A 14,194-nucleotide genomic window follows, 5' to 3' on the forward strand; every position below is an offset into this window, starting at 1 on the left:
AAACACTCCAAAAGAAAAGTGATATCATAATTGTAACATTTAAAAGTACAGCTTCCACAGTCTGCCACCTCTAAGTTGCATGCTCAGACTCTTTTTAAAGTATTGGATAAAAAAGGTAGCAGTTTTATTGCAAGTTTAGTTTCAAAACCTGGTGCTGTCAAAAGGGACTCTGAATAGTGCCAATAGGTGCTACTATTTTTGAATTTCCAAAAAAAAACAAGCATTGTCAAACCACTGCTTTACAGATGACAGCACAGAAATGCGCAATTCAAAGAATCAACTATTTTTAAATAGTCTTTCTACCTGTATTTCTCAATAAAGAAGTGAATTCTAATACCAGAAATACCTACTAAAAGTATAATAAAACCTGAATAATTGTTAGGAACAGAGCAGAATCTTGCTCCATTAATGAACAAGATCTTCTAGCTACTAGGAAGAAAAATTCTGAATATGTGGTACACTTACCTAAGGTACATCATAGGTCTTCTCATTATTGCAACCCTTTATGCAAATTAACAAACTACCTCTCTCAGTCTCTCCTCCCTCAGTGAGGACTATCCCAAAAAAACACTGTTTTTAATAATGAAAGCATGGAATTGACCATGCAAATGAGAATGTTCATGAAAACTTGAAAACTAGTATTGTAACTGTGGTTTCTCAGCTTTGAGCATTCAGTTATCTGAGACCATACTTATCTAGCCTTGTCAGGATAAAGTTCGGAGACGGAAAGTTGTTGGCTGATGCAGGGAAGAGAGCCTAGCCCTTAACTGTTTATCTTTTTATTCTCTGTTGTGATTTCACTTCCCATCCTCATCTCCTCTTTACATCATTTCCTCCCCCACCACCATATAGCTTCTATTCACCTAACACATACTATGGTATTCTAGTTTTGCTTTTGTCTGTTTTCATCTCTTGGTCTGCTCCCTTGTTCCCGAATTATAATTACTTGACCTAATCTAGTGTTCATAATTACATTATGCCTTACTTTAATTGCTTAAAAGTTAAAAGGAATTATTTTAAGACAACAGTAAATCGGCATCCATCGTGGCTATTAGAATATCAGGTCTCAGAGCTGCATTTATTACGACCCAGTTTTACTCGTTAATTTAAATACAATCTATTCTGCGTAACTGTACAAATGTATCCCTATTCTTAAGGCAGTTAACTTGCATAAATTTGAATTTTATACAAATCTACATACACTTCATTGTACAAAACTAACTTTATTTCCCAAAATACCACCTATGTTTTCAACGCTATAAATAGTAATGTTTACTTACTAGAAACATGCATGCATCTGCAAATAATGCATTTCTTAGTTTAATAAAGGATCATCTAGATTTTTATTCTATTTTAAGGCAACAACAAAGTCCATATATTGCAGCAGCATCTAAGTAGCATATTGGCAGTACACTAACAACATTTATTTTCCAAGTTCTGTATGTAAGATATGTATCTAACAGCAGAATTAAGTCTTTCTTGACAGAATCATAAAATGATTTGGCTTGAAGGGGCCTTAAAGTTCATCCAGCTCCAATACCCTGCCATGGGCAGAGACACGTTCAACTAGACCAGGTTACTCTAAGCCCCATCCAGCCTGGCCTTCAGCACTGCCAATGACGGGGCAGCCACAGCTTCTCGGGGCAAACTGTGCCAGGGCCTCAACACCCTCACAGGGAAGAGCTTCTTCCTAATATCTGAATCTCCCCTCTTTAAGATTAAAGCCATTCCCCCTTATCCTATCCCTATATGCCCTTACAAAAAGTCCCTCTCCAGCTTTCGTGATGACGTTGTCTTACTCAGCACAAAGTTCTGGCTGCGCATTAAGGCGGTGTCGGCACAGGTGCCCCCCGAACGTTTTCAACACTACAGGGAACGCCCCGCCCGCCGCGGCGATGTCGGCGTTCAGGTCACAGCACTACCCAAGCGGCACCGCCCGCACCCGCCATGGCACCCGCAGCACGGTACCTTCCAGGCCAAGAGCAGCACGTTCATGATGGCCAACAACGGGCAGGGTCCGTTCTCGTTCTGTGTGATGACGGGCGTGTTTTCCTCCTTCCAGCGGACCCACTTGATGTGATAGACCGACTGGCCCGGGAAGCGCTCCTTAGAGGCGGAGAGGAGCTGGGAGCCCGCCGCGGGCCTATCCCCTTCGGGCTCCGGAGCCGCGCCCTCCGAGGAGGCCCCCGCCACCACCGCCTCTTCGGCATCGCTGTTGAGCTCAGAGCTGCTCGGGCAGCAGGAGTGCAGGTTAGAAAAGGAGTCCAAAGAGTCCAGGCTCCGGGACTCCTCCCCCGGGGGACTGGGAGCCCCGCTTCTCCCGGAGCCGGCCCCCGCGGGACCGCTCTCCGAGGTAGGCGCCGCTTCGGGACTCTCCGGCACCGCCAGCCCCCCGCCTTCCGCCGCCGGCGTGCTGCTCTCAGGGGTCCGCGAGGGAGACGCCGTACAAGGGACCACGGCGGGAGCGGGGGCCCGCTGAGGGGAAGGGCTGCGCTGCCCCCCGCCCTCCTCAGCCGCCGCGGGCCCGTCACGGCAGCCGCCCTCGCCTGCTGCCGCCTCTTCCAGGAGGAGCTGGCTGGCAGCGCCCCCGCCGCCCGTCTTCAGCGAGCCCGGAGGTGGCGGGGGCTGCGCCAGGCTCTCCATGCCCGGCCCGCCCGGCTCCGTCGCTCTCTATTGGCACCGCAGCGGCTGTTCCTTCGCCAACAGCGCCCAAGACGCCATAATACCAGCAACGGCCCCGCCCCGCCGGGAACGTGTGGGCGGGAGCGGGAAGCAGCCAAGGGTGACCGCGAGGCCCGGGGTGGGGGAGGGAGCCCCGAGGGCGTGCCCGGCGGAACCTGTCGGCGGACGGGAGCCCGGGACCTGTGCGGACGCCGGTGCCCGGGGAATGGGAATGGGGAAAACAGGGAGGAAGTGCGCGCGCCCCGGGTGAGGGGCGCGGGAAGCGCGCAAGCCTCGGCGCGAGCCCGGAAGGGGAAGCATGAGGCGGGGCAGGGTCGGCCTTACATCCCGTAACCAGCGGGCCGCGCAGAGCCGGACAGCTTCCTGAAGCGGAGGAAGGAGGTACCCGCTCCACCCCAACGCAGCGCCCGCCAGTGGGCGTACAGCAGAAACCCTCTCGTTGTCGCGCCCCTCCTCTTTTGCAGGGCGGGGAAGGGTAGTGTGAGCAGTGAGGGGAGAGGCCTGCTTGCAGACGCTGAGATGACTCGTGCCCGGAGAAGTGAGGGGACGTCCCTGCCCGCGGGCGCTGAGGTGAAGCGCTGTGGGAGGAGGCTGCCGGCGGCCCGGCTGTCCCTGTGGAGGCGTTCAGAGCTTCCTGCTGCAGTTTGTGAGGTACCGATATTACTGAAGTACCCATGCGGTGAGTGTGACCGGTAACTTAGGAACTGGTGCAGTCGTATTACTTCATTCACCTTAATGAACTCGTTTCCTTCTCTCCCTATAGAAACCTTCAGCTTTTAATCACAAATTTTGAGTACAGTTTTGGGAAGGTAAATTCTTATGTTCTCTGTGCTTGGTAGTCAGACCTCTTATCTGAGGTCTTCCTAAGCAACATTAGCAACCTTATCTGAAGTACATTCATTGTAACTGTGCTTACTTACACATTTATGTAATTTCTCCCTGCTGGACCTGTTGGGGCTGGGTGGAATTTGAAGATTTTTTTTTTATTCTGACAGGGCAATAGGGCTGGAAAAGGAAAAATAAAGGATGAGAGTTTATACTGAGAAACTTGTCACAAACCCTAATATAAATAATAAATCTTTGGGTGAGCATAGTTGAATATAAGAATTAGCATATTGACTGCCAAGAAATTAATATCTTTAATGTCTTTACCGATGATCTGGATAGGAGAATCGAGTGCACCCTCAGTAAATTTGCAGATGACAGCAGTTTGGGTGGGAGGTCTGCTGGAGTGTAGAAAAGCTATGCAGAGGGAACTAGACAGGCTGGATAAATCGGCTATGGCCAGCGGAATGAGGTTCAACAAAGCAAAGTGCCAGGTCACAACAACCCCATGCAATGCTCCAAGCTTAGGGAAGAGTGGCTGGAAAGCTGCTCAGTGGAAAAAGACCTGGGGGTGTTGATTAACAGACATTGAACATGAGGCAGCTTGTGCCTGGGAAGCCAGGAAGGCCAGGGGCATTCTGGCCTGTATCAGAAATAGTGTGGCCAGTAGGGCTGGGGCAGTGATCATCCCCCTGCACTGGGCACTGATGAGGCCGCACCTCAAATCCTGTGTTCAGTTCTGGGCCTCTCTCTGGGAGAGAGAATTGAGGTGCTGGAGCACATCCCAGAGAAGGGCAATGAAGCTGGTGGAGGATCTGGAGCACAAGTTTGATGAGTAACAGCTGAGTGAACTGGGGGATTTAGTCTGGAGAAGAGAAAGCTCAGGGGGGACTTCATTGCTCTCTACAACTACGTGAAAGGAGATTGTAGTGACGTTGGGGTCTGTCTCCCAAATAACAAGTGGTAGGACATGAGGTAACAGCCTCAGGCTCTGCCAGGGAAAGCTTAGACTGGATATTAGGAAAAATCTATTCACTGAAAGGGTGGTCAGACACTGGAACAGACTTCCCAGGGAAGTGGGGGAATCACAGTCCCTGGAGGTGTTAAATAATGGAGATAGAGACTCATAGGGACATGGTTTAGTGGTGAGCTTGGCAGTCCAGGGGTAGAGGTTGGACTTGAGGATCTTAAAGGTAATTTCCAATCCTGTGAAGCATTCTGCCATAATGGTTCACATTTTATCTTCACTGGAGGATTTTCTTTTATGCTTGAACCACGAAGATTGCTCAAGACAGCCACACAATGAAGAAATTCCTGTTCAGTGGGGACAGCTGCAATGTCCTGTGACACGCAGAGCATGAAGAGAAATAGGTGACTTAAAATAAAACTTGAAAAGTAAGTAAATTGGTATGTGCAAGGAAAAATGTGTGTCGAGGGCAACTGATATAGCCAACTGATGGAAGGTATTTACACTTCCGTCACATCTCCTTAAAGGAAGGGGCCCAAGACTGCTCACACTAAGGTGTGAAGGGGCTGAGAGATGGTGGTTGGGTACGAGCCAAGTTTGGGCACCAGCTTGTTCTGTTTCTCCGAGGACGCAGATCCTTGTGGCCCAGAAAGATACCAGCACCACTCGGCCCCAGCAGAGCCCTTAAGGGTCCAGGGGCCACAGCCGCTCCGCTTCGCCTCGCAGGCAGCCCGAGGGGGGCGGCATGCACGGCCTCGGCCTACCCCAGCCGAGAAGCCGGCCCCGTCCCGGCGGTGCCGTGGGCGGGATCAGCAGCTGACGCCTTCCTGGTTACACCGCTGAGGAAATGCAGCTTGCCCGGACCCGGCCTGCCCCGCGGAGGCAGCCGGGAAGGCTCCGCCCTGCCGCCATTGGGCGTCTCCCCTGACGTGCCGTCCTGCGCCGCCCGGCGGGCGGTGAACTCCGTTCCTCGGGGCCCCGCCCGTTGCGTGGGGAGGGAAACTGGGCTGCTCGTGCGTTCTGGGCGTGCCCTGCGGCCCCGCCTCGCCGGTGGCGTCGAGCGGGCGGCCGGAGGAAGCCGTGGAGCGGAGCTTAGTGGGGCGGGGCGAGGCGGAGCGGTGCCGGGTGGGGGGCGCCGGGGCAAGCTCGGCGGGGGACAAAGCGGAGGGAGGCGCGGAGCTCGTCCCTCCCCATCCCGGCGCGCTACAAGGGCGGATGTGCTGTGGGTAGACGGCGGCGGTGGGGCCTGGGCCCGGTGAAGATGGATCTAGCGGGGACGATAATCCTGCTGTGCTCCTGTGCGGCAGGCGCCGGAGGTGAGGACGCGGCAGGGCCCGCCCAGCCCACGGAGCCCTGGCTTGGGGCTGCCGGCCTCCCTCCTTTTTCCCCTTCCCTGATCCCTCTCCGCCGCGGCGCGGCTGGGGGCTGCGGGCCCTCTCCCCTCAGTGCCGCGTCTCAGCGCCCCGGCGGCAGGCCGCGGCTGGGCCGCCGGCCCGGGTTCTTCTTTCTGTCGCCAGATCTAGACACGTCCCCTCCATCCTGCCCAGGCTTTCTTTCCTCGCCGCCTGTGACCGGCCCGGCGTCCCTACCCCTTTCCAGAGACTTTTTTCCGCTGAGGTCCGACCTAGCTGTTTTTTCTTCCTCGGCTCCTCTTCCCTGCCTCTCTCGGCTGTGCTTTCTCTGCCCGGCTCTGTGCTTTCGGTTGCGCTTCTGTTGCTCGGGACTTTCCTCACGGTCCAAGTAGCCACTTCCCGGTTACCTTCCTCCTCCCCGCCCCTCGCCCGCGGACAGAGTTAGGTGGCGGCTCTGGGGAGCGGTGGCGGGCCCCGGCGGCTGCTCCTGGGAGGGCCGGGAAGCGTCACGGCGAGTAGGGGAGCGGGCGGGCGCGCAGGTGTCCCGCTGCCCGTGGAGCACCCCTCACGTTGCCTTCCCTGCGGCCGCTTCCCTGACGCCGAAAGCAGGAAGCGCGGATAAGACGGAACGCTCAGATTGAGGAAAAAAGGCGAGCCCTGGTTTTTCCCTGAACTGTGACCGTAGCTTCAAGGAGGGTCTGTCTTCCCCTCTCCTAGGCCACAGGAGAAAACATGCTTGGTTTTATGGGGACGCGTAACTTTGTAATGACTCCCGTTATGAGTTGATTTTCAGTAGGGAAACTGTTAGGGCAGTTTGTTGACTGTGTCTGGTAACGTTTAATTGGTCAAAGGATGGGTGGGAAGTAGTTTCAATTTTTTACAAGGGTAGACTTTGGAAAAGGTGGACTTCGGAGGATATGTCTAGAGAAGGATGGGTAGAACAGCTGAAAAGTCCTCTTCCATTTGGCACCTCTGCTATTTATGTGGGCTCTGCATCTGTGTACTTAAGTACCTGTGTTTATTAACAACGAATCTAGCCCTAAATCCTGGTCTTTTACATGTTACCAAAAAGTAATATCAAAGTATGTGAAAACTTTAGTTGGTTGTACTTGTGGCTAAGCAGTGAGATGAAAAGCAAGCTGATTTGAGTGGTCAGAAGTCATCCCATTATTTATAGGATTAGGAGTGATATACAGAAAAGGTTTGAGTGATTTTTTTTGTTAATAGTTTCTTGTAAACTGTCAAGATATTTTAGACTTAATTATTGGCATGCATTTCAGTACCTCTTTGTTTTCTGAACTAAACAGTGCTGGCACAGAATTAACACAAAGTGATTCATTAACCAGTTGTGATGGTTGTTCCCACTGTTTAATGCCAGGCAGGCAAATATGCCTTAAAGTCGTAGTAAGCATGATAAGTACTTTCCTCTGGATATATAGAAGCAAGTTCATGAAGTGTATTTTAATTTAGAAATTCATGTTAATTTTTTTCTTTGAGAGAAAAATGTGCACCTTCAACATCTCTTGCACTGGGAAGCATACCTCACTAGCAGGTGACAGAAGAACATCTCTTGGTATTTTTCAATGAAGGTAAATGTCTAAAGAAAGCTTAATAATACTGGATAGCAATCTAATAATGATGTCAAATACACATCTCTGAAATATCCTATGAAAATTTTCTGGTAAAAGTCTCAAAGTAATTATGAAAGACCATAACTGTTTAGAATTAAGATTGATTTTGAATATTAGAACTTTGTTTTAACTGCTCACATTTTTAGAGTTTACTGTATTTTTTTTATTTACTGAAAAAAATAGAGCTCTTCATTTGCATGCTTTTCTTCTAGGCAGGCATTAATATCTGTGTGAAAAAGGATAAATTCATGATTCTTAACAGTTTTACTGTGAGAGCAGTACAGACTGGAAAAAACTAAGACCCAGCAATTTGCCTTATTTCATTTGTGGACAGTGCTCATTAATTTTACTCAAATCTTGAAGCTAAGTTATACTTACCTGTAATGTTGTCTAGTTTTAAGCATGCAGGTATGTTAAGCAGTACTTAATTATCCATATTTAATGGTGTTCTTTGGGGAATGGAAATAACTGACAGAATCATTCTACCTGAGCACCATTAGAAGTAAAAAAAAAAAAAAAAGAGGGGGGGAGGGAAGGAGAACAGAAAATATGAAAAGAGAATTTACAAGATCCGCCAAAAGCTGTAATTTAACTAGAGTGATCATGCCTTGTCTAGGCTGATCAGATGCTGACTGTGTTATAAAACTGTGATAAATTGCTTGTATTCACTGGTACAACACACCCTTCTATGTGTTGCTAGGACTTTAAAGTAGTGTCTTGGTGTCCTGTGCTGCTGGATATTGAACTACCTATTTCCCTGTGAGCATAGGAGAAATTCTGTTTTTTTCTGGACACATGGGGGAGTTTTGGGAAGACATTTATGAGATATTGGTGTCTGAGCAATTTAGTTTACATCCTTGCTATATATTGGGAAGAATACTAGCCGTCATTAACATGGCACTCAGCCTCAAGCATTCATCTGGGGTTTAAAAGCGTTATGAATTCTATATGGCTGGATGAGACAGTGTCTAGTAAAGACAGCTGTCAGATGGTTGCTTCAGAAATACCCAAGGTAATTAAAAGTAAATAAAATCAGGTGTTTAGTAACTTCAGAATACCGTTGTCAAAAAGCCTAAGGCTGCAGTTTATTTTTGCTTTTAAAAGAATCTAGAGGTTCAGTTATGCAGTATGGCAGAGCCACTGTAATGAATTACTGCTATCTGGTGGTCCTGCCTGGCAATTCATTCCCACCTCTCCTTCTTCACTGCCTCTTGTTTGATGGCATGTGGGAGACAGTTCAACTGCTGATTTAAACAAAATAAATTAATCATTTCCTGCCAGACATGTAACAGTTTATTGTGCAGACCCAAGCTCAGTGGGAAGAGCTGGGACTTGCACAGGGTGGAGAGGAAGAGGGTAAAACAAAAAGAGGCCATCTGCTTACACTGATGGTGCTGTACTGTCTAACTGCCCTAAATGCGAGTTTTCAGTGAAGGGAAATGATCCCGACTTGGACTTTCTAGTTGCATGTTTTTCTTTCACTAAAAGCTAACTTGACCAGAAGTGTGGTTTTTCAGCCAAATCTGTTTTAGTGCCAGCACAAGGGAAGAATAGAAATGGAGTAGAAGAAAAAGGGCAGTGGGACCTGGCCTTCTGCTAGCAGCTATGAAACTACAGCCTGAATAAATTCTTCAGCGAGATTTAAGTCTGGAGGTATATGGTGGGATTACTGACTTTTAGTACACTTAAGCATGGAAGGGCTAAATCTGAATGCTGTGTACACTCTTTTATGTCCCATGTAAAGGAAACATTTTTTTAAGAGAAATAAACTTGACATTGAAAACTACTTGAAGAAGTGCATCTTGCTTTGATTATTTTAATTACAATTATAATAATCTCTTAGAGATTCATCATATGGTGGCATTTCAAATCTGCAAATTACTTATGACAAAATAAAAAGAGTTGTCTGGTAGGTTAGCTGGCTGCTGAGCAATTTCTGATAGTTTGTCAGGTTGTATTCTGGTATTTATTTTTCACTAACGAACTTGAGTTATATTTGAACTATTTGCCTTTGTCATGCAAATCTTAATATGAGTTGTTTAGTGTAAACCTCATCTTTTAGAACAGTGCATACTTAATTTATCCTTTTCTTGGAAGTTAAATATTATCTTTTGCCACAGTATGTACAAACTTTAATGGATTTTTATGTTTACATTGGTAAACTTTCAGTAGTTCTTTACCAGTTGTCTTTATGTGCATGAAGCTAGCTTCTGTAAGGACTTCCTCCATAATCTTTTGAGATGATTATGAATGTTGAATATTATGAAGGAGATTGTGTATCAGTTGCAGACTTTTAACTGCTATAGCAATATTAACATTATACATGCTTCTGGAAGTTTATGTTCATTTGAAGCCTTGATTTCAACCCTCTCTGAAATCCATTTTCTAAAAAGCAGTAAAATAGGATATGCTCTAGGTGATTTTTGTTTAACAAGAGGAGAGTAGCAAGAGTGTTTGTGTTAAGTGTACTCTACGAGAGTACTTAAAAGATAAAGAGTTCTTTTAAGTTTTTGAGGAAGGGAAAAGAAATAGCATTGTTTCCCTGCACAATCACATAAAGTATATAAATTCTGGTTAAGAAAAAGGTGTTTTGCTTAGAACACTCTCCTTTTGCATAGTAGAGAGAACAGTTATAAGTCTGCTTAATGTCAATAGTCTTTTGCTGCCCTGTAACAGTAGTTAGCAGTGAACAGCTATTTGTGACTCAGTTGAGTGTAGACTCTCAGCTTTCCACGTGGTCCTGAGACTTGGATTGGGTGTGAAGTATTATTGGGTCATCAGTAAATTTTCATGCTTTAAAATTTTTTTCCTAGGTGCCTGAAGCTGTTCAAGGAGTACCTCACAATACAGAGAAAAGAATGGCCTATAACAATATAAGGAATGACTTGTTAGAAGCCTGCTACCATAGAAAAATTGAAGATAATTTGACTTGTTAAATAGTCTTGGGATTATGGAGCACAGAAGTTTTCACGTTCTGCAGCATACTAACTCCTGAATTCTGATAAAGTTTTATTTATTAGTATCATATGCTAGGTTTAGGTTAAAACTTAGCTGAAGTTTTAATTTAAAAAATGAATGTTTATCAGTTAATTTTGAAGTTTATGTTGACACTTCGGGTCACATACCTGGGTATATGGAAAGGATGTATGTGAAGTCCAGTTAATGTATATTGTGCATCAATTTGGTGTAACAAACAGATTAATCTTGTTTGGTTTATAGAAGTTCTTAGGCCATAGGAGGTCTTTCTGCTTCTGGGATTATGTTGAAAGTGATTAGAGAAACATCAGACAGGTACAACATCCTTCATGCTGCAAATTCCTCATGCTGGTTGCTGAAACTTTGGATTTGTCCTTCATCTTACTTTGATTAGATTTTTTTCATAAATGTTTAGGATACTTAAGAGGTTTCTGGAAAGATGGATGAGGATGGACTTATATTTTGGGACTAAGAGTGAGAGGAAATTAGAATTAAGTTGGTTTTTCATTGGACTGAATTTGCACTCAGCAGTGAAGAGTCAACATTTACAGAAGCCTACAGTACTGCAAGGAAATTCGAATGGGGTTTATCTGTGCTATATAATTACTTGAATTTTAAAAAGGTATAGTAGTATCTTGTGCATGTTGTTAAATGCAAGCAATGCATTCAGAAATATTAATTTACTTAGTCATTTGTGTTGCTTGTAGAGCTTATTGGCCGTCAAGTACTATGAAATGCAGTTTTGCAGTTCCTATGATATGGAAAAAAATCTTAAAATAAATCTTATGCTCTTCATGAGGATATGTTTGAAGATAATTGATTCAACCTAGAACTGGAAAAAACAGCAACTTGCACTTTCTGTGTTCTAATTTCATATCCTTAGTGTAGATAAGATAGTGTTTGTGTACCACAGCTTTCAATAGACACCTTAGGTTTTATGTGTCTGACAGTTGAATTTGTCTTTCTTGTGAAAGATTGTGTTACAGCTAGTACAAGTGATGCTATATATACTGCACTAAGTTTGTCTTTGTATCATCACATTGCATCTTGGTGAACTAGAAAAGTATGTCCAACTTCTTTCAGTAAAAAGCAGTAGTTCACTGAAACATTGAAATTTTGGGATATGCTTTTTCGAAGGGGCCACGTAGGGAAGAACTTGTATAGTGATTTTTAGAAAAATATTGACAGTGCTGAAACATTTCTTCTACAAATACATTTGGCAATACATTACTGTCAGGTTGCTTAAAAGAAAACTTGACTTTTTTTGCATAATAGCACTAAGATGGTGTTTACCTTTGAGTGGTTTGATACACAAAGTAGTTTCTGTAATGAACAGTTGATTTGGTCTTCAAAAACCATTGCTTGTATGGAGTGACAAGAGAAGAAATGATTGTGTATTTGTTGCACAAAGTGTATAAAAGAATACTGCAAGGCTTTGTTTCAAACAGTGCTAATGATTTCATGCCAGCTTACTGACAAGTTATATATCAAAACAGGCACTTCTTGGAGTTTTGAAACATCATACATAACTTAATATCTTTTATTCTTTGCTGGCTTTAATATTTAGTACTTCTAGAAGCAGGACATAATTTGGGTCATAATCTTTTGAAACCAGAACCACTGAAATGATCTCACTCTTGACTGTAGCTTATGCATATAGATATCTAATTTCCTTATAATTTCATATTTTAAACTATTTAAAAACTGCCTTTCACTGTGTATGTTAAACAGACTGTGTGCATTATCTGCATTGCAAAGACTATTTGCTCCATGAGTTGTTTTGTGGGTGGTTTGGGTTGATTGGTTTTCTGTTGTATTGGGTGTGGCTGGGGAGAGGGTTTGGTGATAGTGGTTTTCTTTCTGTCAAGGTGTTTTTCCCCTATTTCTTCACATAATTTTGTGCTGTTGGATCTTCACTTCTGTCTTTTTTTGGTGTGATCACAGTTACTGAATCACATCACCTTAATAATTCCTTCTACAGTATCTGTGTTTACTTTTGGCAGGTGGATGAAATATTTTTTGTGCATAATGGCGTAGTGCTAGTGTTAAGCATCATAAGACTTGTGAAGAGTGCTGGATGTGCAGAGACAGGGGATGGAGAGCTTGGTGGCAGTCAGGATATGAAGATACACTTCTTGTGAAATACAGACTGTACTGTTCATTTATTGTGCATATACTTCTATGATTGCTTGAGTTAGATTAACTAATAAGAAAGTGAATCCTGTGTGGAAACTGTACATACTTGGAAGAAGTGACCAGAATCAGAATTAACCAAATATCTGTACTGCATATAGTGGTTCCTTGTCTGGAGGAAAGTAATGTATGTTAACATTTTTATGGTTTCGGTTCTTGTGATTACTGGCCTGCTGGCTGTTCAGTATGCAGAAGTATATCTCAAGGGTATATTTGACAGGTGTCTGGGCAGTGCAAGGAGCTTTTTAGAAAATTCCAGCAACTCCTGTCTAGTATAAATATAGAGCTGAGATGGTGATCATCTGTATGCATGTCATAGGTCTTGAAGAGCTCTCAAATGTTAGTGTCTCTGGTCAGTTTTGCATGTCTCTTCTTTCATCAGGATAGGAGGACCAAAATCTTTCCCTGTTTCCTGTAATGTGCTCTTCATGCAAAAAATACTACCTTAGCAGGAAGCATCCAAAATAGGCTGAACTGGATCTACCTTTTTGGAGATACATCTTTAATAAAACAACTCCATGTTATAGAACATCCCTTTTCATACAAAATGTTGTGTTGCTAGGTGGCATGTTTGCTCTTAATTTTTCTGGATATTTGGCATGTGGAACATAAACATTCCGAGCAGATACGTTGGTGTCATGAGTGCAGAGTAAAGCTGGAAATATAATTCTTGTACGGAACTAGAAGCAAGATGTTCAGTTTGTGTCACAAGTGCATTTCTGAAACCTCTCTCAAGCTTTTTTGTCTACTGTGATGTAGGTTGCATTGTGAATTAATTTTTGAGTAAAAGAATTAGTTTTGGTTGAACTTGGTAGAAGTTGCCTTCCAGGGTCCACGTAACTCACTATAACTGCAAGTGTGTATTCAGTCAATGGACCAGGGTAGAATAAATTTCAAGGGTACAGAGAAGAAAAAAAGAAATCTGAAATACATGTAACAGGGAAGTTGGGTTTTATTCACCCACTGTTTTATACCACAGGTCTGCTATACCCGGTATTCTGATTGTAACTGTAATAATCCCTCAGGCATGCTAAACTTTACTTTTTTTTTCTCTTTTCAGGCCAGTATGGAAATCCCCTAAATAAGTACATTAGGCATTATGAAGGATTATCTTACGATGTGGATTTGTTACACCAAAAACACCAGCGTGCCAAAAGAGCAGTATCACATGAAGATCAGTTCTTGCACCTAGATTTTCATGCTCATGGAAGGTTAGTGATATTTCAAAAGGTATTTGTTTAAAGTATTTTATTCATGCATGTGTTTGTAGTGAAGTGTAAGTTGCGAAAGACAGCCATAAAATTAGTGCTAGCTAGAATACACTAAAATGCAGTGCATACAGTTTCTATGAAGTGTTTGCTCTGATGTCCAGTATAAGCGTGAAAATGTTGCTTGTAATCAGTCACTCAAATTGGTGGTAACTATTAATGCACCTTGAAGCTTAAACAATGGAATCATACTGGGAGCAGAATGGTAGTTGGTTCTGAATTTATAATGCAGCTTTGGTATATTTTTTACAAAAATACTGCCAAACTGCCTGAGGAGATTTAATTGAGAAAAAGTAAAAT

The 14,194-nt window shown here is 44.3% G+C and overlaps 2 protein-coding genes across 4 annotated transcripts in view; one reads left to right on the top strand and one right to left on the bottom strand.

Annotated features, from left to right (window-relative positions):
• Positions 1–3,062, bottom strand: part of MINDY2 (MINDY lysine 48 deubiquitinase 2) — a 27,946-nt gene extending 24,884 nt beyond the window's left edge. The window contains exon 1 of the mRNA XM_005145942.3: positions 1,969–3,062. Within this exon, the coding sequence (XP_005145999.2) occupies positions 1,969–2,643 (675 nt within the window). The 5' untranslated portion in view covers positions 2,644–3,062. The remainder of the gene's footprint in view (positions 1–1,968) is intronic.
• Positions 3,018–14,194, top strand: part of ADAM10 (ADAM metallopeptidase domain 10) — a 45,631-nt gene continuing 34,454 nt past the window's right edge. Inside the window, exons 1-2 of one of the 3 annotated variants that reach the window (XR_004549957.1) lie at positions 3,018–3,361; positions 13,687–13,837. Coding sequence is in view for 1 of the 3 variants with exons in the window: in XM_005145914.3 (XP_005145971.2) it covers positions 5,736–5,790; positions 13,687–13,837 (206 nt within the window). In the remaining 2 variants the exon portion in view is untranslated. Of the gene's footprint in view, positions 3,362–5,524; positions 5,791–6,384; positions 7,416–13,686; positions 13,838–14,194 lie in introns of those variants that run through there. The other 2 variants (XM_005145914.3, XR_004549956.1) reach the window with 2 other exon arrangements.

Source organism: Melopsittacus undulatus, chromosome 9 (genome assembly GCF_012275295.1).
Source record: "Melopsittacus undulatus isolate bMelUnd1 chromosome 9, bMelUnd1.mat.Z, whole genome shotgun sequence".
NCBI lineage: Eukaryota > Metazoa > Chordata > Aves > Psittaciformes > Psittaculidae > Melopsittacus > Melopsittacus undulatus.